Raw genomic sequence first — 26,045 nt, 5'->3', positions numbered from 1 at the left:
CATACAAGAGATCCTGTAGAACAGGCTAATAGACTGATTACAGTGAAGAAGGGGAGTTGAGGCAGGTTCAGGGTAAAGGAAATACAATACCCAGACTGTACAAACCATCTTATGCGGTAAGAAATGCAACTCCACAAAGCTGTAGTAGTCTCTCAGTAAAATCAAACAAAATTACCAAAAGGGTTAATTGGGACAATCAAGGCTGGAATGCTCTTGTTCAATTACATCTGTGAAAATAACAATCTTCCCTCCTGCCCCCTATTGGGGCCAATGCCATCTCCTGCCGAGCATCTACTGTGGCTGGGCCTGAGTCCAGGTGCCCGGACTAGCACAAGACCTTCATTTCCCCTCGCGCGGAATCTTCGAGACTTTTTCCCGCCAAAGCCGGTGTTTCCGCCCCTCGGAGCCCAGGGCGCTGGCGGGACTGCGCATGTGCGGGGCGCAGCCAGTGGCTAAACCCCCGGCGGCTCCACGGACGGCGAACCGTGGCGGAGATGGAAGCGAGCCTGTTGCGCCAGTGCCCGCTGCTTCTGCCTCAGAACCGGGCGAAAACCGTGTACGAAGGATTCATTTCAGTTCAGGTACCTGCCCGCTTGTTGCCTGCTCGCTAGTTGGGCCTTCCTCTCGCGGCGCAGCTCCGCCCCTGGAAGTCAGTTACGGGAGCGGTTAGCGGCCCGGACCTGTGGGGATCGAGGGGGGCGGCACGGGACCACTTCCTCCGAGTCTAGAGGTTTGAGAACGGCTGCTGTTGTGGGCAAGCCGGCCCCTCGCTACCGCGTCGGTGGCCGGGACGGGCTCGCAGCCAGGGACTTGGCCGGCGGAGCCCCGCGCTGGACCGGAGCGGGGGGCGGGGCGGAGGGCCACGCCCCCTCGCTCAGCTTCCTGAGTTTGGCCTCCCTTTTGACTCGGTGTCTGTCCCACCGTTAACTGTGGTTTTGTTTGTTCGTTTTTTCGCAAATTTTTGCCTACTTCGATTCTAACGCCATTCCCACCCCGCCCGACAAAACCCACGAAGGTTGGTGCCCGTTCACGAGGAAATCCGTGCTAATTATATTCGTTTTACAGTAAAATAAACAAATAAATGAAAAAAATATGTATATATAAGCCTCCTTTTGGCTCCCAGCTTAGTCGTGTGTACCTGAACACCTCCAGCAGCGATATTTTGTACGGAATCTTAACAGAATTCGTTACTTCTGAGTGCAAGTGGCTTCTCTTGTGGAGTTTATCACACATGGTAACACACGTGTACATTTCTGAAGTTTACAGAGTGCTTTCCAAGTACCTTGTTTCACTAATGCTCAGCCCCTTGAGGCACAATTTTTAAAAAAAAAGTCATTCTCTCTTCATAGTTAAGTAAGTCAAAGCATGGGAAGGCGGAGAGGTTAAGTTACTTGCTGATGATCACCAGAATTCCTTAAAGCCAGGCTATGCGATTCACTCGTGGATGGATTTTGCTCCTTTGCATTGCACCAAGATACCCTAGGGTAGAATTTTAAGGATAGATTTTTGCTCCCTGACCTTTACACTCATAATGGTACCACCTCTCTGACCACACATATATATGTTTTTTTTAATCTTTTAAAATTAACAGATCCAGCCTGAGGGAAAACTGGTGAAACCACACACAAATTAACCACCTGCAACATTTTTTAATTTTTAATTTTTTTTTAAGTTTGTTTATTGAGAGACAGAGAGTGATGGAGCAGTGGAGCGCGAGCGGGGGCAACGAAGGGCAGCGAGAGAGAGGGAGGGAGAGAATCCCAAGCAGGCTCCGGAGGTGGGGCTCTGAACTCCTCAATAGTGAGATCACGATCCGAGCTGAAATCAAGAGACTGATGCTTAACCAAGCGGTGGGCCCTAACCACCTGCAACTTATAATAGGGGTCATGAATAGGTTAAATGATCAATCCGTACCGAACCAGAGGATTTGGTTTGCTATGTGAAATAAGGAGAAATTCCTGAAGAGGAAAGAAACAAAGTGGTCATTTTAAAACAACTTAACATTGAAGCAGAACTGTATTTTCTAAGAAAATATGTATGAATCTTAGGCAAGTTTTCAATTATTTGGACTCCTTTTTATAGAAACACAAATTATACAATTTTGTCATAATTTAAAATTTAGTGATTAACCAGATAATTTGGAAAAATATCATGGTAATGAATAAAAATTTCTGTTCTCAGAATTATTTTTATTTTCTGAAAGGAAAATGAATAATTGCATTGCTCCACCTTACCTTGATTAACGCTCCATTCAACAATTCTCATCAAAACAGACATTGCCAGTATTAAATGAATGGGATGGAGGTAAAATTTAACTCTTAATTATAGTGATTAAGAGAATGGCTTCACCTTTCAAAAATGTTTGAGTATTGGGTATTTGAAAACTTGATAATTTATTTAACTTTAAAGGGAAGTATATTTCTTGCTTTTTTTTTTAGTTATAAATGACATGCAACGTTATATTAGTTTCAGGTGTACAACATAATGACTTGATGTATGTATGTATTGTGAAATGATCACAGTTAAGTCTAGCTGTTCATCTGATTCGCCATATGTAGTTGTAGAATTTTTTTCCTGTGATGAGAACTTTTAAGATTAGTCTCTTCGCAGCTTTCAGATATGCAACAGTATTAACTCTGGTTGCCATGCTGTACGTTGCATCCCTTTAACTTTTTTATGACTGGGTGTTTGTGCCTAGAAGGTGCACAACCTTTACCTGTTTGACCTACTTCCCCACTAGCACACATACTTTTTGAAGATCGGGGCCATATCCTAGAATTATCGTTAAGTTTTGAAGTTTACTCAAAACATATAATAATCTCTCAAAAATACAGAGTGAGTTATCAAATTTACTTGCTAAATGAAACTTTTACCCACCCCTCAGAATATTGAGTGTATAACTAATCAATACACTGTAATTAAGGGAAGGTTACAGAGGGTACATATGGATATATTCATTTTTCTTCAAATTCATCGGGATCATCACAGAAAGTAGAGGTTAAATTTCATTATTATTTCTGGAATAAAGGTAATCCACTTTTCCCTTCCCCAGTTGGAAGTACCAGTCTTGAATTACCTAGGTGAAAACATGATTCACTTTTCAGACAATATTTAGAAAAATTGAAGAGATCTTAAGTTACGTTTTTATTAGGAACCATGTTTCCAGCATTTTAGGCACTTTAAGGAAAGTGCTTTGTATTATATGTGTCTGTCTGCTAAAGCCTCTTAGAAAATGTGTAAACAAAAAAACAAAACAAAAAAAATGTGTAAACATCAGAATTGAGATTAGATGAAATTTACCTGTGACCCTTTGTTGTAGCTACAGTTCTGATTTGTACTTGCCTTAAGCAGCTTACTGAAATCATAACGTAAACAACTTAATTTAACATTGTTTTGTTTGGTGGAGCTGATTTTCGTCTGTTTGTTTTGTATATAATTTCAAACTTACAATAACAAGCATGTATGAAGATTACCCAGATTCTCCATTTTACTTTTGCCCCATTTGATTTATTATTCTGAGTGTGTGTGTGTGTGTATATATATATATATATAATATAATATATATAATATTTTATATATATATGTGGATGGGTATATATACACATTATTTTTCTGAACAGTTTAAAATTAGGTTGTAAACATAGTGCCTCTTTATTCTTAAATATTTCAGCATATATTTCATGAGAACAAGGATACACTTATGTAAATCCACAGTACAGTTACCAAAATCAGGAAATTTTTTTTTTTTAAACAGATTTTAACGTTTATTTATTTTTGGGACAGAGAGATACAGAGCATGAACGGGCGAGGGACAGAGAGAGAGGGAGACACAGAATCGGAAACAGGCTCCAGGCTCTGAGCCATCAGCCCAGAGCCCGACACGGGGCTTGAACTCACGGACCGCGAGATCGTGACCTGGCTGAAGTCGGACGTTTAACCGACTGCGCCACCCAGGCGCCCCCAAGATCAGGAAATTTAATCATGATGTAATGCCATTATCTGGAGTCCAAATTCAAATTTTGTTGATGTTGCAATTACATATTTTGTAGCCCTTTCCAGCCTCCTAAAAGATACCACATTACATTTAGTTGACATATCTCTTTAATCTGGAATAGTTCCATGGTCTCTTTGCTTTTAATAAATTTGAGAATTTTTAAGTTTATTTATTTTGAAAGAGACAGAGTGTGAGTCAGGGAGGGGCAGAGAGAGGGAGAGAGATTGAGAGCGAGAGAGAAGATCCCAAGCAGTCTCCATACTGTCAGCGCAGAGCCTGATGCGGGCTCGAACCCACAAAACCATGAGTGAGATCATGACCTGAGCCGAAACCAAGGGTTGGACCCTTAACCAAGGGTCGGACGCTTAACCAACTGAGCCACAAGAGTCTGACGCTTAACCGAGAGTGGGACTGAGCCGCCCAGGTGCCCTAAACTTGATGTTGTTTAAGAATACAGTTTGGTTATTAGGCAGAATGTCCCTCAGTTTGGGTTTGACTGATGTTTCCTCATCATTAAATTCAGATCATGTCACTTTGGCAGAGATGACACAGAAAGAATGTTGTGTTATTTTCAGGGCTCATGAAGTTAGCGGGTTTCATTGATGATGTTACCTCTGATCACCTGTTTAAGGTGACATGTGGCAGGTTTTCCTTTTGTAATTCAGAAGTAGTTATAGAGAGCTATGAGGCATCAAACTTTCAGGGGTACACACCAGTTTTAGCATCTATTGACTCTTGATTGAACCAGTTAGTACTGTGGTGGTTGCCAAATAAATGATGATTTCCTTTTCTTTTTCTAAAGTTTATTTCTTTTGAGAGAGAGAAAGAGAGACACAGAAAGTGTGCGTGAGTGGGGCAGGTGCGTGAGTGAGAAAATAACAAGCAGGCTGCACACTGTCTGCATGGAGCCAGATGCAGGGCTCAAACCCGTGAAACCATGAGATCGTAACCTGAGCCAAAATCGAGAGTCGGCCGCTCAATTGACTGAGCCACCCAGGTGCTGCACCAAATGATGCTTTTCTAACTTCACTAGTTTTTCTTTATTGTCATTTTATTATAAGGAGTAGCTTTCTCTTTTTCCCCACTTACTTGTATCAGACGGGACTCATTGGTTTTAAAAATAATTTATTTAATGGATTGTGATCATTACTTATTTTGATGTTTAAATTATCCCAGATTTGGCTATGAGTGCACATTTTTATTGATAAAATTTTTATAGCTCTGCATTATCCTCTTATTACTGTTTTTATAGTACTCTGTATATGCTGACTTACAGTGTTTCATCGTCATAGTTTTTTAGTACTGAAGTTTACTTTGTAGATCCCTTGTACCCAGGAGTTATTTAATAGAAAAGTAAAACATTTTCTCACAAGTCTTGTTTTGATTTTTAATTTTGTTATTTCTAGTTCTCTTACATTGTGATTAGATAATCTTTGTAAAAATTATAGCGTGTGAAACTTATTGATCCTTTGTATGTGTATGTGTGTGTGAGAATAAACCCTCTGGCTTTAAGAAGATATTTTAAGAAGATATTATTAGATTGTTCCTTTTCTTTTGAGTGAGCCTTGGTAGTTTGTTTCCTTCAAGGAATTTGATTATTTCCTCTAGATTTTTGAATTTATTGTCTTGAATGTTATATTCCATTATTATCCTTTTAATGAATGCTTTTAGGATCTATAATGATGTTCCCTATATTATCTTTTGCTGCATAACTACCTACTCCAAATCTTTGTGGCTTAGAACAACAAACATTGTCACATATGCTGTGGATCAGGAATTTGAAAGTTACTTGGGTGGATGGTTCTGGATCAGTGTTCCTCATGAACTTGCAATGAAGATGCTAGCTAGTTTCCCAGTACTCCAAAGGCTTGACTAGAGCTGAAAGATTTGCTTCCAGGATAGCTCATGAACATGGCTGTTGGCTGGAGCCCTCTGTTTTCTGCTGCTTTTGACTGGAGGCCCTCAGTTCCTTACGGCACAGACCTCCATAGTGTCCTCACAACATGGCAGCTAGCTTCCCCTGAGTGACATAACAGAGACCAGGCAGAAAGCTGCATAGTCCCTTTTTGCCCCTGACCTCTGATGTTAATACATACTTACTTCTGCTTTATTCAGTTTTTCTAGAAGCAAGTCGTAAATCTAGTCTTTATTCAAAAGGAGAGAAATGAGGTACTGACTCTTAAAGGCAGAAATAACTGGATAGAGGCTTATAAATTTTATTGATCTCAGGGCACCTGGGTGGCTCAGTTGGTTAAATGTCTGACTCTTAATTTTGGGTCTGATTCTTGATTTCGACTTAGGTCATGATCTCACAGTGTGTGAGGTCAGGCCCTGTGTCCAGTGGGCTCTGCGCTGACGGTGCAGAGCCTGCTTCTGATTTTCTCTCTCTCTCTCTCTCTCTCTGCCCCTCCCCAACTTTCTCGCACACTCTCTCAAAATAAACTTAAAAAAAAATTATTGATCTCTTCAAAGAACCTACTTTTCATTTTACTGATTTTTTTCTCTTATTTTTGTGCTTGTGTTTCATTGCTTTCTGTTAAGTTTCCCAATTTCTTCAAGTGGGAGGTTAGCTCCTTGATAATGAGAAGTTTTTTGTCTTATAATATAGATGTTTAGTGGTGTAAATTTTTCTTCAGATGCTACTTTAGCTATGTAAAATCTACTTCATATGTTGTATTTTCATTTTTGTTTTTTCAGTTCAGGATACTTGTTAATTTCTTTTTCTTTTTCTTTCTTTTTTTTTTTTTTTTTTTTGCACAGGTTACTTAGAAGAACAATATGTCTTCCTAAATATTTGAGGATTTTCCAGATCTCTTTTTGATACTGATCTATAATTTAGTTTCATATTGGTCACAACATGATTTTTATGATTTAAACTTTTTAAAATATTTTGGGACTTATGGCATAGAATATGGCCTATATTGGTAAATGTTATGGCTGTACTTGAAAAGAATGTGCATTCTGCTGCTGTTGGGTGGATTGTTCTATAATGTCAGGTCTAGTTGTTCATAATGCTATTTGAGTTTTTTATATGCTCACTGATTTTCTGTCTGCTTGTTTTATTAATGAAAGGGGGTATTGAAATCTACTATAATTATCGATCAATTTCTGCTTTCATTTCTCAGTTTTTGCTTCATTTATTTTGAAGTCCTTTTATTAGGTACATAAACTTTTAGGATTATTAAGCAATCTTGAGCTAATTTTTTTCTTTCCTTTCTTTTTTTTTATGATTCTGAAATGACCCTTTTTATCTGTGGTAATCTTTATCCTAGAATCTCTATTTTCTGATATTAGTATAGTGACTCCAGCTTTCTTTTGATTAGTGCTGGCATGGCTTAATGTTTTTCCATTCTTTATTTTATACCTATCTGTGCCTGTATATTTAAAGGGGATTTCTTTTGGGATTTCTTTTCTTCCTAAAGTTATTCCTTTAACATTTCTTGTGGTGCATGTCTTGTACTGATAAATTGGCTGTTTTGTATCTGACATATTGTTTGGCCTTTTGAAAGATACTTTTACTAGGTCTAAAACTCTAGATTGATTTTTTTTTTCCCTTTTCATATTTTACAGATGTTGCTTAACTGTCTTGCATTATTTCCTGTGTGAAATCTCTAGTATTTCTTACTTTTGGTCCTCTAAGTAGTGTGTCGTTTTTCTTTGCTTATAATACGATTTTTGTTTTTTGTCATTAGTTTTTACCAATTAGATTATGATATACCTTGGTGTAGTTTTCTTCATGTTTTTCCTCCACTGGGTTTGTTTGTTGAGCTCTTTGGATTTGTGAGTATATATTTTCACTTAATTTGGGAAAAAACGTCAGTCATTATTTTTTCAAAAATGTTTTTGTCCCTCCCTTTCTTTCCCTTGTATTGGAGACTCAAACTACATGCATATTAGGCCACTATAAAGTTGTTTTATAATTCACTAATGGTTCTGTTCTTTTTTGGTGTTTGTTTTAGGCTCTTTCTCTGTTTTATTTTTAATGTTCTGTGTTTTGAGGTACCCTAAAATCATCTTTTGCAAGGCTTAATCTGCTAATACTGTCTACCATCTCAGACATTGTACTTTTCATTTCTTTGATTTGGGTCATTATCTTTCCTGTTTGTTCTATTTAGCATACTCCTGCTTTTCTCTACCTTCTTGGGTATCTATAATGTAGTTAAAACTGTTGAAAATTTTTTAAGGAATTCTATTATTTGCCATTTTTGTATTTCTCTGGATTTTCATCTTTATTATGAATCTTATTTTCCTGTCTCTCTGCATGCCTGGTATAGTTTGATTGGATGCCAGACACTATGCATTCTAACTATTGTGTGCTAGATGATTTTATTTTCTTAAACATTCTTGATTTGTTCTAAGATGTAGTTAAATTACTTGAAAACAGTTTAATTTTGTCATGGTTTGCTTGTAAGCTTTGTAAGGCAGAACCAAAACAGACTTTAGCCTAGATTTAATTTGGTTCTACTACTGGGGCATTAGTCTTCAGCATGTATACGTGTGTATGTATGTATGTATGTACATACATATATGTTTTGATGATAACTTTTATAGGACAAGGTTTTCCACTCTTGCTGGTCAGAAACAGGATATTCCCAGTCTTGTGTGAGTTCCAAGATTGTTTTGCATGTTCTGTTCTCATGGGTCCTCAGCTTTTGGTGGTTTTCTCACATACGTGCAACTGTCATACTCAGCTAATTACACTGATTCTCTAGGTTTATTCTCTGTAGATTTCTCTCTTTTCCACGTATTTCTTTCCTCTTTGATACTGTACCTTGTGAATTATAGGTACCTTTGCCTCCCCCGACTTAACCCCTCTATCTCAGATTGGGGGCAATGTTGGACTCCATTTGGTTCTCCATCCTTGCTGTGTAGCCTGAAAAATCTTCAGAGAGTAAGACTGGACAGCTAAAGAGATTTTCTCATTTGTTTCCCTTCTTGCAAGTATGACTGTCTTTTAGTGTCTATTTGATGTCTGAATATCATCGTCTCATGTATTTTTTTGTCCAGTTTTTACCTAACGTAGAAAGTAAGTCCTGCCACTGTTACTCCATGTTAGCTAGAGGGAGAAATCCTCTTTCAGTGTCTTAAAAGTTGTATTGTTGCTTTTTTAAAATTTTGCTTTGAGAAATGTGGTGCTACTCTTATTCTGTTTCCCATATACTATTTGAAATTTTTTTTTTTTTTTTTTTTTTTTTTTTTTTACGTTTTTATTTATTTTTGGGACAGAGAGAGACAGGGCATGAACGGGGGAGGGGCAGAGAGAGAGGGAGACACAGAATCGGAAACAGGCTCCAGGCTCTGAGCCATCAGCCCAGAGCCCGACGCGGGGCTCGAACTCACGGACCGCGAGATCGTGACCTGGCTGAAGTCGGACGCTCAACCGATTGCGCCACCCAGGCGCCCCTGAAATTTTTTTTTTAATGTTTATTTATTTTTGACAGAGAGATGGAGCATGAGTGGGGGAGGGGCAGAGAGAGAGGGAGACACAGAATCCAAAGCAGCTCCAGGCTCTGAGCTGTCAGCACAGAGCCCAACGTGGGGCTCAAACTTACAGACCCTGAGATCATGACCTGAGCTGAAGTCGGATGCTCAACCAACTGAGCCACCCAGGCGCCCCTCCCATATACTATTTGATCTTAGCAGTTGTGGACTTTTTTTTTTTTTTCCCCAACATTTATTTATTTTTGGGACAGAGAGAGACAGAGCATGAACGGGGGAGGGGCAGAGAGAGAGGGAGACACAGAATCGGAAACAGGCTCCAGGCTCTGAGCCATCAGCCCAGAGCCCAACGCGGGGCTCGAACTCACGGACCAGGAGATCGTGACCTGGCTGAAGTCGGACGCTTAACCGACTGCGCCACCCAGGCGCCCCAGTTGTGGACTTTTTATTGTTAAGGTCTGCATATTAAGATAGCTCTTAGAGTCGATCGTTAGAAATCATTTCTCACATGTTCAGTTGGCTCTTTTCCTTATGTGAATTGCCAGAAAATATACTTGGACTGTAATTTAAAATATTTTTTTCTGCTATCTTATTTTCAAGGTCTCCAGTTCTTTGTGTATTGTATTGTCTTTACCTGTTTCCACTTCAATTGCTTTTTTCTGATGGTTTTTAATTTTTTTCTCATTTGGTGATTTTCTGGCTTTTTGTTTGCCTCTTAAGAAACTTAAAAATATTTTATTGGAGTAAAGTATACATAACCTTTGCCAGTTTAACCATTTTATTTTAAGTAATCACTACCCCAGCTTGGGGCTTGAACTCACAACTCTGAGATCAAGAGTCATGCAGTCTACCAATTGAGCCATTCAGGCACCCCACCTCTTACAAAATTTTTATTTTGCTCTGTTCTTCCTTGAGCACCTATTAATTTATTCCATTCTAGTATTTTATCTTTTTCTGAAGTAAAATTTTTTTCCTTACAATTTCTGTTCTTGGTTTTTGAATTTCTGAATATTAGTACAAATACTTAATGATAATATAATTCAGTATTGTAATTTGTTTATGCCTGTGTTTTGTTGTTTGCACAGGTGATTTGTTATCACTTGAAATGTTTTCTTTCATTCTGGTTTTGACTCCTAGCTTGACATTGATGAAACCAATATCTTGGTGAATTTGGTTGTTGACAATAGTTTATAAAATTCCTAGCTTAAGTATAATTTCTTCTGTAGGTGAAGCAAAGTGCAGTTTATTTAGTGGATAATTTTTTAGTGGTGTTGAGGGAGGAGTTGAGTGTTTTTATTTTGTTATATAAGCTCCTCCATTTCTCACTCTTAATTTTTCCTCCTAACATCCATTTTCCAAAGGATGGCTCTACCTGCCTTTTTTATCATCTATTCATATATTTCTTTTCCAAGGTGAGCCTCTTGACTTTTGTGTTTATACTAAGCCCCCCTACCCGTAGTCAGTGCTCTGATATACCAAACTCTTTATTATTATTTTAACACTTAGTCCAATTCCTCTTCTCTCTTCCATGCTTTTTTTTCTGAACCCCCTAGTTCTTTAAGAGGACTTGCTATGGAAGTCCCAGGGTAGAAGCCACTAGAAAGTGGTTTTTATTTTTCTTCCTAGGTAGCTTGAAGTTTATAGTGTGCTCTCTCTGATTTTTCTGGAGACGTGGGATTTTTGTGGTTTTAATTTGTTCCTAATATTGATCTATTTGGGAGGATGAGTGGAGAGATTCAGATTTAGGCAACTCTCTGTACCTTGTTCCCTGCAACCTGGAAGTTCTTCTTGAGAACAATTAACATTTTTTATATGCTTTAACTAAAAAAAGCTAATTTTGAACATTTTCTTGAATCAGAAAAATATTGTGACATGTAACATGGCATTTGACCTTTTAAAATGGCTGGATTTTGCACATAAGGGACTTTGAAATTTTATTCTTTCAGATAACAGATCGGTAGAGTAGTTTTACTATTTTTCATGTAAATTTTGAATTCCAGATTGTTCTTACACCTATGTGTGGGATGTCTATAAAGTTAGGTTAAAGTTACTACATAATATCTTCTAGTGCTTTAATGAAATAGTGAATTATTGTTACTTGACCTTTTGAAAAGGTCAGTAGTACATTTTGTTTCATTTTTTTTAAAGGACATTTAAATGTAATGAAAGTCAGAACTGTAATATTATCATGAAAGTAAAGGTTATGGGGTACATTTAATTGTGTTCCTCTAGTTTTGAATCTGCTTTGAGGGAGCCTGTGCTAAAATTCTCATGGTGATTATTTTTCGAGAATTTTATTACTCTTTTTCATTTTATATTGTTGGAGTAAAAGATTATATTTCTGTTTGTCTTTTTCTGCTTACCTTTGCTCAGATCATGTGTATTATCCTATTTAAGATATAAAGTTTAAGCTGCTTACCCATTCACTTTCTCAAGAAAGAAACTGAATATGTTTTTCGGAGAACAGTTCTTTCCTAAGAAAGACTCTTGAGTAAAACTTGGTATATTCAAATGTATAGCTTGTGAATATTTAAAATAAATATTAGTGACTTTATTCATTAACGGCACATGAATGTGGGAGAATTAAATATTTTGTTTTATGAAAATATTTCTCTCATGTCTGTATGTTCAGATTATGGAACTAAATATATTTTCATTTTATTAAAATTAGGAAATTGAAAATTACAAAGCTGGTAATGTATCAGATGCTCTTATTTTACATTGTGATTTTTTCTTCCATAATCAAAGCAATTGAAGGAATTTCTTCACAGACTTATTTTCTAAGAAATACTTAAATTTCTTTGTTTACATTAACAATATCTTAATATTTCTTGTGACATGAGTTGATTCTAAGACTCTTTTGATTTCCCAGTAATTACAAAGCTTCTGACATTTTTAAGTTATTTTTCCTCAAATGCAATATTTTATTCTATACATTTTAACAAATGTAAAGATTTGGATGAAGTTAATACCTTTTAGAAAATAAAGGAAAAACCTTGCTGTTTCTGTGTGATTTTTTTAAGTTTAACTTTTTTTTTTAACATTAAGCAAAAGATGAAAATTTGAGTGAACCTTTTCAATATTTTCCACAGGGACGAGATTTTCACCTTAGAATAGAGTTGCCTGAAGATTTACAAATGAAGAATGCAAGGTGATGTGGTGTTTTGTTATATACATGCATCTTGGTAGGATGGACAGTCATTTAATCTGGTAAAAGCTGATTCTAGCAATTAGTTTTGCCTAAAGTGCTTATTAGCCAACCAGAAATGTTTCCGGTTTTTTCAAATCAGCGTACATTTGTAAATTATTTTCCCTTGTGCTGAAGTACTTTTCAAAGGTAAAACATTAATTCTCTATTTTTCTTTTTTCATTAAAGTAGTAAATAGCAATTGTGTAATGTACCTCTTGGTACAGACAGCCCTTCAAGGAGTATCAAGAGATGAGATTGGAAAGTAGGCAGCATCTAAAAATCTCATTTCTGTTCTTAAACATCTCTGGGAGTAGAGTGGACAAAGAATCCAGAGACATTGTTAGTAGAATTGACTGGATTTTGTGACTAATTAGAAGTAGGAGATCGAGGGAAAGAGTTGTGAAGGATGCTTTCCAAGTTCTGGCAACACTAAGCTAGAGAAGAGGTTAAAGTGGAGAAGTAAGAGAGCCATCATTTAGAGATGTTGTCAGGTGTGAAGTATCAAGAGGAGATGTTTAGTGTATTGGCGTTGAAATCAAGTGTGAGACATGCAAGTCACAGTAGGCGTGGGATTTGGGCCTGTTAGTATGGATACTTTCCAGTTTCTGCAAGTGTGGGGTGAAAAGAGAAAGCCAATGTTTAAAAGACTTGAGAGTATACCAACATTTACAGGACTGGTAAATAAAGAGGAACTTGGAAGAAGACTAAGGACTGACCAGAGAAGTAAGAGGAAAATCTGGACGACAATTATCACTAAAGCTATGAAGAGGCTTAATGAGAAAATGGTTCACTGAGTATTGCAGAGGGATCAGGTTAAATATGAATAGGTTTCGTGTAGTGGCAGAAAGCAAATTGTATTGGGTTTGGGAGTGGGTAAGGGAGTAGAAAGAAAACATAAACAGTATAAAGTACATTTGACCCTTGAAGAACCCAGGATTAAGGGGTACTAATCCCTCATGCACTTAAACATTTGCATATAACTTTTGACTCTCCCAAAACCGTTGACCAGAAACTTTATCAATAACATGAACAAGTTGTTTAACACTTGTATACTGTCTGTTGTATGTACTATATACTGTATTCTTAAAGCAAACTAGAGAGAATGTATTAAGAAAATCATAAGAGGAAGTGGCGTTTATAGTACCATATGTATATTTATTGAAATAATCTGTAAGTGGACCTGTGCAGTTCAACCAGTGTTGTTCAAATGTCAATTCTATTTTGAAAAAAAGGAGTGGCTAGAGAAGGGTAATGCCGTCAAAGAAGAGTTGTAATGATCTTGTTTTTTTAAGTTGAGATTTACTTGGGCAAGTTAATATATTAAGTTGAAAAAACTAGCAGGAAATAAAGATACCACAGTAAAGTGATAATGAATTGATGGTCAACTTGGCAAGGGATGGAACGTACATTTGGAGAAGTTTTCTTGTGGGCAGTTGAATGAACTACTTTGTTATTAAGAGAGGAAATAGGGGGGAAATGGAGGTTAGCAGACCAAGAATGGGGGAGAGTCATGATGTCCTGAAGGGGCTATAATTGGGGAAACTCAGAGGTGCTTCCTACTTCAAGGTAAGGAAGGAAAAGCACATCTTAGAAGAGTTACTCATCTAAGCAATATCAAGAGCACAGCTGAGGTGAGCCAGTGGATAGACGAACACTAACTTATTACTACTTACATAATTAAAAGTACCTTTTACATTAATCTTTAATTTGAAGATTATATCATTACATATGCTTTCTCAAATACAAGTTCTGTACATTATGATCAAAACTGTTGGTTTTCTTTAACCTAACTTGGAGAAGAATCTAGTTCAATAGAAAATTTTTCTTTGGATATGGTTAAAAAAAAAAAAGATTTCCTGTTTGCATGTCATTTACTGATTGCAGTTATTTATATTTTGAAATAAAATTAGTCCCGACAGTTTGAAGACAAGACTTTCAAAAGTATCAGTGGTAAAAAATTTTATTAACTTGTCAGAATTATATTTATGTCATTCTTTTCTATGTACATGCATGTTTGTGCTAGCATACAAATACGTTTTTTCCTTTTAATTCTGAACAATAAAGAAACCATTTTGTTCCATTAAATTTTAGATTATTATGTAGTTGGCAACTGAAAACAATACTTAATGGATACCATCAAATAGTACAACAGGTAAGTCCTTTAAAAAGTTTGTTTTAAGCAAGGATAAGAAATTACAAAGTTAACTCTTTTTTAGAGGACTGTTTGCAGAACGTTGTAACAAACTGGTTTAATAGTTGCTGACTTTTGTAGGTTTCATTTCTATTAAATATTTTAAGGATCCATGCATTATAGAAAGCGTTTTCTCAGAATCCTCCGTACATCTCTAGGCAGCATTTGTTCTGAAACTGATTTCCATCCTGGAGACTTGAGGGTCTTCAAATGTAATATTTGGCCATACATGCCATCACTTTTTTGAGAGATTTTTTTGCTGAGACTGAATAGTGGTAGTAAGGAGAAGAAAAACAGGACCCATTTAGGAATTGTAGAGTATCTGTGGCAAAAATGGGATTGTAGTTCTAGATTAGGAACAGGAAAGGTGTGGTGGAAATCACTTAGGATCATACATACATACTTAATGAGTGTACATGTAAATACAGCATACATGAGGTATAGACAGGATTAGTCTTTTTTTTTTTAATTGTCATAACTGGAAGTTTGTATTATGGATTACCTACACCTATTTCACTCTCAGCCCCACGGTAGTTATTCTTGATGTTTAGGTTCTGCCTGAAAATTCTTTTAAAAATTAGAGAAACTTAAAAAAAAAATCACTGTTACTAAAGAAACCAAAAACAAATGAAATGCCTCTTGTAGAAAAATAAATGTAAGTAGAACTGCATTTCCTTTGATGCTTTATTCATTTGTATGTTTTTCCTGATTTCTGCTATTCCTATATTTTTTCTATCTTAAAAGCAGGTTATTATCTATGATAACTGACAATGACAGTCACTCTCACATAAAGCATTACTGAACCACAAAGAAATATAGGAGATAAACTATTTGATTTGTAGAATGTAGGCTGTCATTGCTGGCAGCATAATTACTGCAGTTTTTTAAGGGGATATTTAAATTATTTCTCTGTTTTCTTTACACTGCCTCGTCCTCATCCACTGTGACTATTTATATTGTATACTAGAGTTTAAGAAACGAATCTATTGAGATATTTAAATAGCCTGGAAAAAATTGTTAATAGAGACTAAGTATAATATCTATAATTGTTTTTCTCCTCCAGTTCACCACAAGAGTTCCTAGAAAAAGTCCCAATTACTTATTAATCTCTTTTCTGCCCTCCAGTGGGTCATATAGAACCAAGAATTAGTTTTTCTTTGTTTTATTCCAGTATTCCTGTTCTTTCCTTATAGTGTTTTTAACTTTAATAAGTATGGGTTGGGGGATCAACAGTCTTTTTCTGTGAAGAGTCAGACAGTAAATTTTTCAGGCTTTGGTGGTCCTAAAATCTGTCTCAACTACTTAACTTTTAGGGCCATAGCAGCCATGACCAGAGGTAAACGAATGGGTGTGGCTGCATTTCCGTACAACTTTAGTTCTGGAAACAGGTATTGGGCTGCTTCTAGCCTCTAGGCTATCTTTCACAGAAACTTGATACTATTTATTGCTCATTACTAGTAAGCTAACAGGGCACATATTGTATAGAAGATGAGAAAGTCAAAGATTCATTTTACAGATTTGCTCACTCAAAGCTATGTTGTGATTCATATGTCTCATGAATTGTTGAAGTATCTTAGATTATTATTTTTCTTGTCTAAAAGAGTGAACAAATTCACAGATGGGCTTTGTTCAGAACTGCGTGGTGGTACTGCAGTGTATCACAAAAAAGTAACAAAAATGCAATATTTTGATTTCAAGAAGAGAAGTGATGTAGGGTTTCATCTAAAAGTTACACTTGAGAATTTGCTTTGCTTTCCTTTATTCTATAGTTATTTTAAGAATCAAAGATTCTAGGAAATAAAATTATAACTCTTAAATATTCAACTTTAGAAGTTATTTCCTTTTTGCCTTTTTGTTACAATGGCTTTATCTTGTTTAAAGATTGCTTTTGAATTAATATGGGTTAGTTGTGAAAAAACAAAATTAACAATTGTAGGTAGTTTTAAGGTCAAGGGCAAAAATAAAAATACAGTATTGATCATTAATTCATCACTCTAATTAGATTTTTTAATTGTATAGATTTGCCTGAATTTTATTTTATGTTCTTCTTTTCTTCACTCCTATAACACCTTTGTCTTTCTTCTTTCTTTTTTCTTTCTTTGTTTCCTTTGTTTCCTTTGTTTTCTTTTCTTTCTTTCTTTCATAATGATGTGGTTTGGCAGATTTGCTAAACTTGACCAGTAGTAAGTGCTGAAGGAACTAAGGTGTGTGGGATTTTAAGTACAATTCAGTGTATCTCACCAAAATAGATTTGAGGGCTTTAAATTACTCTTTGAAATTGGTAGACATAGTGGAGATGGTTATAAGTACTTTAATTGTTACGCTTTTAAGATGTAGATACATTTAATATTTTTTTCATTCACATGGACCTGTACTTTAGTTCAATTTCAGTATATGGAATATTCATTGTACAAATGAAATTAATTAGAAATGTTTTAATCTAGAGAATGCAGCACTCTCCTGATCTAATGAGCTTTCTGATGGAGTTGAAGATGGTTTTGGTAAGAATTTGTTTTCTAGTGCTGTTACCATATTCTATAAGTCTTGATGTTTTAAAAAATTCCTTTAAAAACTAACATCATTGGAATTTAAAACTTCTCAACTCCCAGTCACTTAATGTTTTATTTTACTGTGTGTGTAAATGTGGGTGATGCTTTTTCTAAATTGCGTGAGGAACAGAAATGTGTATAGGAACCAATTTGACTGTGTCATAAAATGGGTACATTTGACACTAGTCTTAGGTGGTGAAGAAATAAAATGTACTCCTGGTTTGTCAGAGAATTTAACATCTATGGAGAGATAGTCACACCTAAAGATATATGTATAAATTTGTATATAGCTGCAGATTTCTGAAGAACTTCTTAGGCTTATTACATACATATACTTACATATAGTAATTGATTATTCTGTTAATCAATTATGCATAAAATACTTTTTAGTTTATCCTATGGACATTGTATTATTTAAAAAATTGTTATGCAAGTTTTCAACATAAGCAGAAAAGGGAAGACTGCATAGTGAAAACTGATGGGTCCATGACCTGACATTTTGTCATTTTCCCCCCTACTCTTTAAGGAGAAAGGGACTAGAATATTTTTAAGGAAATCCTGGACATTGTATTCATCCCTCCACGGATATATTGGTGTATACTTCTAACAGCTAAGTGTTTTTTTTTTAATGTTGTTAAATATACTATTATAACCCTGACAAAGTTAGTGGTAATTTCTTTTGACTTCTCATTATCTGTATGAGAATAAGGTCCACACATTATATGTGTTGATATGTCTCCTAAGTCTCTTAATTTCTAGCAGCATTTCATCTTTCCCTTTTTTCTTCATGCCATTTACTTGTTAAATAAACTAGATCATGTGTCCTATAACATTTCTTGCATTCTGGATTTGGTTTATTAGATATTCATGGTGTCTTTTAACGTAGTCTTCTGCCTTTTTTTGTAATTCAGTCTCAACAGAGTTGGGTTCATTTTCTGGTAAGAATACTTTGTGCTGTGTACTTAGATTGCATGAGGGAGGCACATAGTATCTGATAATTCCTCTTTTAGTAAAGTTAAGATTGATCAATAGATTTAGATCCATTGAATATAAAGTTTCATATCAGCCTGTCACCTAATGGTTTTAGCATCCAATGATAATCATTGCAGATGGTGATTTAAAAAATTCTGTCATCTACATTTGTTATCTGGAGGTCTGTAGAGAAGAACTTCCCTTCATCAGTTATTTGGTTAATTTGAGGTATAGCTCATACTGGAGAAATAGGTTAAGTGCTTGTTTCTTTTCCCTTTTTTTTTAAAAAAAAATCAATTTTTAGAGTAATGAGTTAGTGCCTAGCAACTGTCAAAGGGAACTAATGATTTTTTTTTTTTTTTTTTAGTAGCATTAAGAACTCATGGACTTTTATATATTGACTTTAGTCCATTGCAATCACTATACCTTTTGATGCTTAAATTGTTATCATTTTTGGTCAGTGTATCCCCCTTCATCTCGGCTTTTTAGTTCTTTTAACACAGCCCAAACTTTGCTTTCTGACACCAGTTGCCCCAGTTTAATTTACTCATCCTTTTGCAGAACTATAATCAGTTACTTCTCTGAAGAGCCATGGTTTCTTTATAGGAGATAGTGTTTGGATGCCACAGATCTAGAAACTGGAGTGTTCATTGCTATTACTGCTAGGTCTTGTCAGTGGACAAAAACTAGGAAAAAATACTGTTTAGAAAGAGTAATTTATCATGAATTCATATTGATATTTCCAAGTCAAATTTGGCATTATAGCATTTTTACTTTGATATTCATGCTTGTGTTTCTTTTACTCTGAAAATCTTGGTTTCTAATATTAACATAATTATTTTTTGTTATGTTTTACTTGTTATGTTTTACTTATGCTTTCCTTATATCTCTATATTTATATTTGTCTTACAAAATTGTAGTACCAATGTATTGGTACTAACAACAAGCAGTTTATTTTTTTGTAGTTCTTTTTGAGTTTTTTATTCTTAGTAGCATTTGCCACATACTAAGAGCTTAGTTGCCAGTTGTTCGGAGTCCTTTTTTCAATCCTCCTAACAAGCCTCTGAGGTAGGGCTTTGATCAAATGTTTGGGATCAGAATAGACAATAGTCAGTTTCTAAAGTTTGACTTATAAATTCATAAACCCTAATAAGAATTATCAAAATTGATTATGAATTTCATCAAAGGCCAAAATATGATAAACTTAAAAAAGATGAGGTGAAGATGTGAAGCATATTTTGGTTTATCCTTGACATTGCAAAAAAAGTCTGTAAGGTTTTTTTTTTTTTAAATCTTTTTAGCATACTTTAAAAAAATGGTACAAATAAAAGGACTAAGGGACCAAGGTAAAACTATATATACTGTGTCCCATTAAGCTCTTATTACTAAAGCTAACTTTATTAGGTTGTAAGAACAGCTCTATTGGTCATTTAATTTTGAAGAAACTTACTGGTTTAAAATGTTGACATTGATCTCTGATTAACAATATTCTATTTAGTACATTTGTTATCGCGTTTCTCAATAAAATGACTTGCTGTATTTTAGCTTTCTAAAGAAATTGACAGATTGGTGATACTATTGCACATTTATGAACAGTATACCTAAGAAAATAAGAATTGCATTAGTTTATTTGTTGGGCTGTGTTGTCGGTAATAGGGTTCCTATAACATAATCACCAATGGAAGTATTGAGGATGATGTTCAAATGAAATGTGTAGTTATTTAACCTTTTCAGGAAATTGGTATATCTCCACAGTTTCCTAGTAATAACTAGGCATATAGGGGAGTTCAGTATATATTTAATATGTGAGCATTTACCTGTGTTTTAACAGAACTCTGATGTGGGTAGGTTTTTGGTTTTTTTTTTTATTCCTCTTTAGGGCTTAGTCACTAAGCAGCTAAGGCCTTAAAATAGGAAATGGTAAAGTTAGAATTTAAAACCTTTGTAAAGCTTGTGCTCTTTCTACCATGTGTCTTGCCTCTTCACAAAGAATGCTTTGCTCCTCTGACTTAGACCTTTTTCTTGTTGTGGTTCTGGAATAGGAGTAACTTGTCTGATTCAAGGTAGAAGGTAGAGTTTACAAATGTCATAAACCTAGGATTAAAATACATCTTTAAGTTTATTAGAGCACGCATGAGCTGGGGGAGGAGAAGACAGTGAGAGAGACAGGAGGGAGAGAATTCCGAGCAGGCTCTGCGGTGTCAGCCTGGAGCCCTATGCGGGGCTCGAACTCAGGAACCAAGAGATCATGACCTGAGCCGAAATCAAGAGTTGGACGCTTAACCAACTGAGCCACCAGGTGCCCCCCAAATACATTTTTATTATCATCCGAACTTATTTTTACCTTCAATGTATGTGGATAGCAGTATTTAATATTTCTGGATTTTAAAAAAACTTCAAAAGAATTACTGAAGCTGTTTAATATATATGTATACGAACTACACTGACTTGTTTTTGTCATAACAGGATAATCTTAATAGTAAAAATTTATTTTTATGGACCATCAGGCAACTTACAGATAATGTTAGGTATTTAGTTCGTTAAAAAAGCAGCATACTTCTTGTCTAATTAAATCCAAAATGACATTTTAGGCTTTACAAACCTGCTTTCAAAGTTTTGTTGTTATTGTTTTTGCTTGTTTCTATCCTAAAGCAGATTTAGAACTGTGTTAATTTCAGTTGATAGTCCTGATTTTGAAATACTGTTTTTGAAATACTGTTGTGTAAAATCTATTCTTTCTGGTATTGTCTCAATTTAATTGTATTCTATCCTTGTTTAAAAAAGTGTAAGAACTTTATATATGAATAAAACTTAACACCTTTTATTAGGGTTGTAGAAACATGATTTTTATACTTGTTCTCATCTGGTTTTATTATTTATTATATCTGACTTCTTTTTTAATTTATTTTTTTATGATCTCTTGATAATCCAGACCACATGTATATCTGTAATTTGCAAGATACATATATTTTCACTTTCCAAATGAGATATTTGTCTAGGTCAGCACCTCTGAAGTAATTGATAATATTCAGCCCTAGCAATTCTAATGATGTTAGTATTGCTTGCAAAAAAAAAAATCTTAGTTTTTTTGAGGGTACATAAACCATCTTGAAGATATCATGGGTGGGCCTAGCAGGGAAAGGAACTGTGATCTAGCCAGATAGATGAAAAAAACACTTAACCTGGTCTGGGAATAATACAGAATGTTAAGTCAGTGAAAGAAAGTAGCAGGTGAATATTTACTGTAATAAAGGAATTTTGTTTGTAAGGGTGTGATTCAATTCAAGCTTTTCTTAAAGGTACATGTTTCTATCAAAACTTCTGTCCACAGGAATAGAAAAATGGTGAAGCCTTGTGTTTTGTTTTTTTCTTTTAACTCTTATCTCTGATAAGCATAGTAGTCTAGGAAAAAATTTGATGTTTCAATGGTATAATAATTGATATTTTCACATAACATTCTGTGCAGTCCTTCAACTTTTTCAGGTTTCTTTATAGGAGACTGGGAGTGATTCAGCTGGAATTTCTATGAAAGTAATGGACACTTTGGTTAGCCACAAAGGAAATTTTGAAATTGTTTTGTAATCAGGTACTAACAATTCACTGCCTAGCATTCCACAGCAGATTCAAGTTTTTTTTCTTTTACGCAGGAAGTTGCTTTAAAGAAGAAACAGGAGTTGTGTCCACCACCTCCTCCTCCCCAGTTCTACTCAAGCCTTATTGAAGAGATAGGAATTCTTGGTTGGGACAAGTAGGTCTATTTTAAAATACTTCAGAAGTTTTTTTTTTTGTTTTTTTTTTTCACATTTCAGTCAATGTATTTGCAGTTTTAGCAATTTATACCCTTTTTAGTCAAAGTATTTGATTATAATTAGGGCAACCGATCATTACTGTGGCTATGAATTAAAGGGATATCATGTTTAACAAACTGATCTACAAGGTAAAATACTAAATATGATTTGGAAAAAAAATAACATTTTTATATACAAAATAAGATGTTACCATATTTTTATTGAATATAAATGTGTTACTGTTTTAGTTTTGTTGAGGTATAATTGACAAAGAAGATTATAATATTTTTAATGTGTACAATATGATCATTTTGATTTTTATGCATATTGTGGAAGAATTCCTATAAACTCGTTAACATCTCCATCACCGCACATATTTGCTTTTTTTCCTGATATTTTTTGGGCCATTGTTCTTGTGGCTGTTATGGAAGAGAGACTTTTAGGAACTTCTCACTGCCATTGTCCCTGACATCACTCAATATATTTACTGCCATTTTCACTGATAGCTTGCTGTATGTTTTCTGTTTGTCTCACCCATTTTGTGTTTTTCTCTCCCATCTGCTTTCATCTGCCTTTATTTGAAATAATCAAGAATTTTATTAGTTTTTATTCTATTAAATTGTTATACATTCTTTTACTGTTCTTCTAGAATTACCTTAGAAATTACAACATACATATAGCAAAATATACATTGTTACTGTTACCAATTTTCTTATAAATCTCCTTAATGTGTTTTCTCATTTCTTTACATGTTGTATTATTGTTATCATACATTTTAATTCTCTATTTAAAATTGGCAAGCTTTTAAAAAAAATTTTTTTTTGAGGGAGTGTGTGCATGAGCTGGGGAGGAATAGATGGGGGGGGTGGTGGTAGGGGGAGGAAGGAAGGGAAAGACTTTTAAGCAGGCTCTACTCCCAGCGCGGAGCCTAATGTGGGGCTCTAACTCACAATTGTGAGATCATGACTTGAACTAAAATCAAGAGTCAGATGCTTAACTGACTGAGCCACCCAAGCGTCCCCCCCACCCCCCAAGTTGGCAAGCTTTGTGATTCTATTTTAAGTCAGTATACATATATTTGTGTGTATATATGTGTCCCAGAAACAATGATTTCTTCCAGTGTTCTTCACTCTTTCCTGCATTTCTGTCCTTCTGTCTGGAATCTTTTTCTTCCTGACACAAGACTTTTTTTAATATATTTTTTGAGATATAATTGACATATAATACTAGTTTCAAGTAGACAACATAGTGATTTGATAGATGTATATATCATGAAATGATCACAACAATAAGGCTAGCCAACATCTACCATCACACATACTTACACAATTTTTTCTTGTGAGGAGAGCTTTCAAGACTTACTTTCGGGGCACCTGGGTGGCTCAGTCAGTTGAGCGTCTCTTAATTTTGTCTTAGGTCATGATCTTAGGGTTCATGAGATGGGGTCCCATGCTATTAGTGTGGAGCTTGCCTGGGATTCTCTCTCTCCTCCCTCTGCCCCTACCCCGCTCATGTTCACTCTCTCTCTTTCTCTTTCTCAAAATAAAATAAACATTAAAAAAAATTTAGTCTCTTAGCAACTTCCAAATATATAATACAGTATTAATTATAGTCACTGTGCTTTACATTACATAACTGGAAGTTTGTATCATTTTACCACCTTCACTCATTTCACCTCTGCCTCTGGCAACCACCAGTGCATTCTCTGTATTTGAGTTCTGTTTTTTTCTTTTCTTTTGCTTTTTCTTTTTTTAAAGATTCCATGTACAAGTGAGGTCATGTAGTATTTCTTTCCTCTGTCTGACTTGTTTTACTTAGCATAATGCCCTGAAGGTCCATCTGTGGTGTCACAATAGCAGGATGTCCTTTTTTGTGGCCGAATAGTATTTCATTGTATATTTGGTGTATATAATTATACCAAATTTTCTTTCTCCATTCATGATGTTAGCGGATACTTAGGTTGTTTCCATGTCATGGCTATGGTAAATATTGCTGCAGTGAACTTGGGGATGCAGCTATCTCTTCAACATTGTGATTTTGTTTTCTTTGGATGTATACCCAGAAATGGAATTGCTGGACCATATGGCAGTTCTATTTTTAATTTTAGAATGTGTACAGATTTATAATTGCTGTATCTTCCTGTGGATTTTCGTTTTTATCATTAAATGTTTCTTTTAGTCTCTGGTAATACTTATTCCCTTAATGTCTACTTTGTTAGATATTAATATAAGATTTCAGTGCTTTATTAAAATTCTTTTTCCCTATTTTCTTACATAGTTGTTTAAAAATACTACTAACTCTCATAATCTAGATCCACCAGAGTTTGTTTTTAATTTTTTTTTCTTATAGTTTTCAGTCATATAGTTAGTCCTGGGTCTTGGCATTCCTAGTACTTTTTTTTTTTTCCTTCTCTTTTTTCCAAATTGTCTGTCGGCTTTCTTCCTTTCTAGAGCAGTTTAGGTTCACAGCAAAATTGAGAAGAAGGTACAGGGATTCTTCTTGTACTTTTTGCCTCTGTGTATGTGTAGACTGCCCTGTTATTCCCCACACCAAGGTGCTACATTTGTGATAATGGATCAGCTTCTATCCACACATTGTCACCCCAAAACCATACTTTACATTGGGGTTTACTCTTAGGCATGTACATCTTATGGTTTTGGACAAATGTTTAATGACCTGTATTTCCTCTGTGCTCACGTATCCATCCCTGCCTTCTTATCCCCTAACCTCTAGCAGCCACTGATCTTTTTTACTGTCTCCACAGCTTTGGATTTTCCAGAATGCCTATAGTTGGAATCCTACAGTATGTAGCCTTTTCAGATTGGCTTCTTTTAGTTAGTAATATGTGTTTAAATTTCTTCTTAGTCTTTTCATGGCCTGTTAGTTCATTTGTTTTTACCACTGAATATAATTCCATTGTCTGGATATACCAATTTTATTGATCCATTAAGTTAGTAAAGGACATCTTGGTTGCATCCAAGTTTTGGCATTACTAACAAAGCTGCTATAGACATCTGTATGTAGGTTTTCATGGTTTTTTTTTCCTTTTTTCATCTACATTGGTAAATACCTGGACCTGCTACTTTTTTTTCTTAAGTTTTTATTTAAATTCCAGTTAACATACAGTAGTATGTTAGTTATGTTAGTATGTTAATTAGTTTCAGGTGTACAATATAATGATTCAGTACTTCCATACACCATGGGGTGCTTATCACAATCAGTGCACTCCTTAATCCCACCCACCTCCCCTCTGGTAACCATCAGTTTGTTCTCTGTAGTTAAGAGCCTGTTTCTTGGTTTGCTTCTTTTTTTTTATTTTTAATGTTTTTGCTCATTTTTTTAATTCCACATGAGTGAAATCATATGGAATTGGTCTTTCTCTGATTCTTCTATTTCACTTAGCTAATACTGTCTAGTTCCATCCATGTCATTGCAAATGGTAAGATTTTATTCTTTTTTATGGCTGGATAATATTCCATTGTATATATACCACATCTTCCTTAACCATTCATCAGTCAGTAGACACTTGGGCTGTTTCCATAATTTGGCTATTGATGACAATGGTGCTATAAACATTGGGGTGCATGTATCCCTTTGAATCAGTATTTTTGTATCCTTTGGGTAAATACCTAGTAGTGTAATTGCTGGGTGTAGGGTAGTTCTATTTTTAACTTTTTGAGGAACCTCCATACTGTTTTCCAGAGTGACTTCACTAGTTTGTCTTCCCACCAACAATGTAAGAGGGCTCCCCTTTCTCCCCCCTCCTCCCCAATACCTGTTGTTTCTTGTGTTGTTGATTGTAGTCATTTTGACAGGGGTGAGGCGGTATGCCATTGTGGTTTTGATTTGTATTTTTCCCTGATGATGAGTCATGTTGAGAATCTTTTCATGTGGGCCCAATACTTTTTTTTTTTTTTTAACA

The 26,045-nt window shown here is 35.2% G+C and overlaps 1 protein-coding gene across 3 annotated transcripts in view; it reads left to right on the top strand.

Annotated features, from left to right (window-relative positions):
- Nucleotides 1–421: 421 nt before the first annotated feature.
- FANCL (FA complementation group L) overlaps nt 422–26,045 on the top strand; it is an 85,489-nt gene continuing 59,865 nt past the window's right edge. For 2 of the 3 annotated variants that reach the window (XM_043603437.1, XM_043603438.1), the window contains exons 1-5: nt 422–581; nt 12,526–12,584; nt 14,715–14,775; nt 17,259–17,315; nt 21,983–22,083. In XM_043603437.1, coding sequence (XP_043459372.1) covers nt 495–581; nt 12,526–12,584; nt 14,715–14,775; nt 17,259–17,315; nt 21,983–22,083 — 365 coding nt within the window. In that variant the 5' untranslated portion in view covers nt 422–494. The remainder of the gene's footprint in view (nt 582–12,525; nt 12,585–14,714; nt 14,776–17,258; nt 17,316–21,982; nt 22,084–26,045) is intronic. The other variant, XM_043603439.1, reaches the window with a different exon arrangement.

Source organism: Prionailurus bengalensis, chromosome A3, assembly GCF_016509475.1.
Source record: "Prionailurus bengalensis isolate Pbe53 chromosome A3, Fcat_Pben_1.1_paternal_pri, whole genome shotgun sequence".
NCBI classification, from domain to species: Eukaryota; Metazoa; Chordata; class Mammalia; order Carnivora; family Felidae; genus Prionailurus; species Prionailurus bengalensis.
Note: the sequence above shows the minus strand (reverse complement) of the source record. Positions and strands in the feature narration are given on the sequence as shown.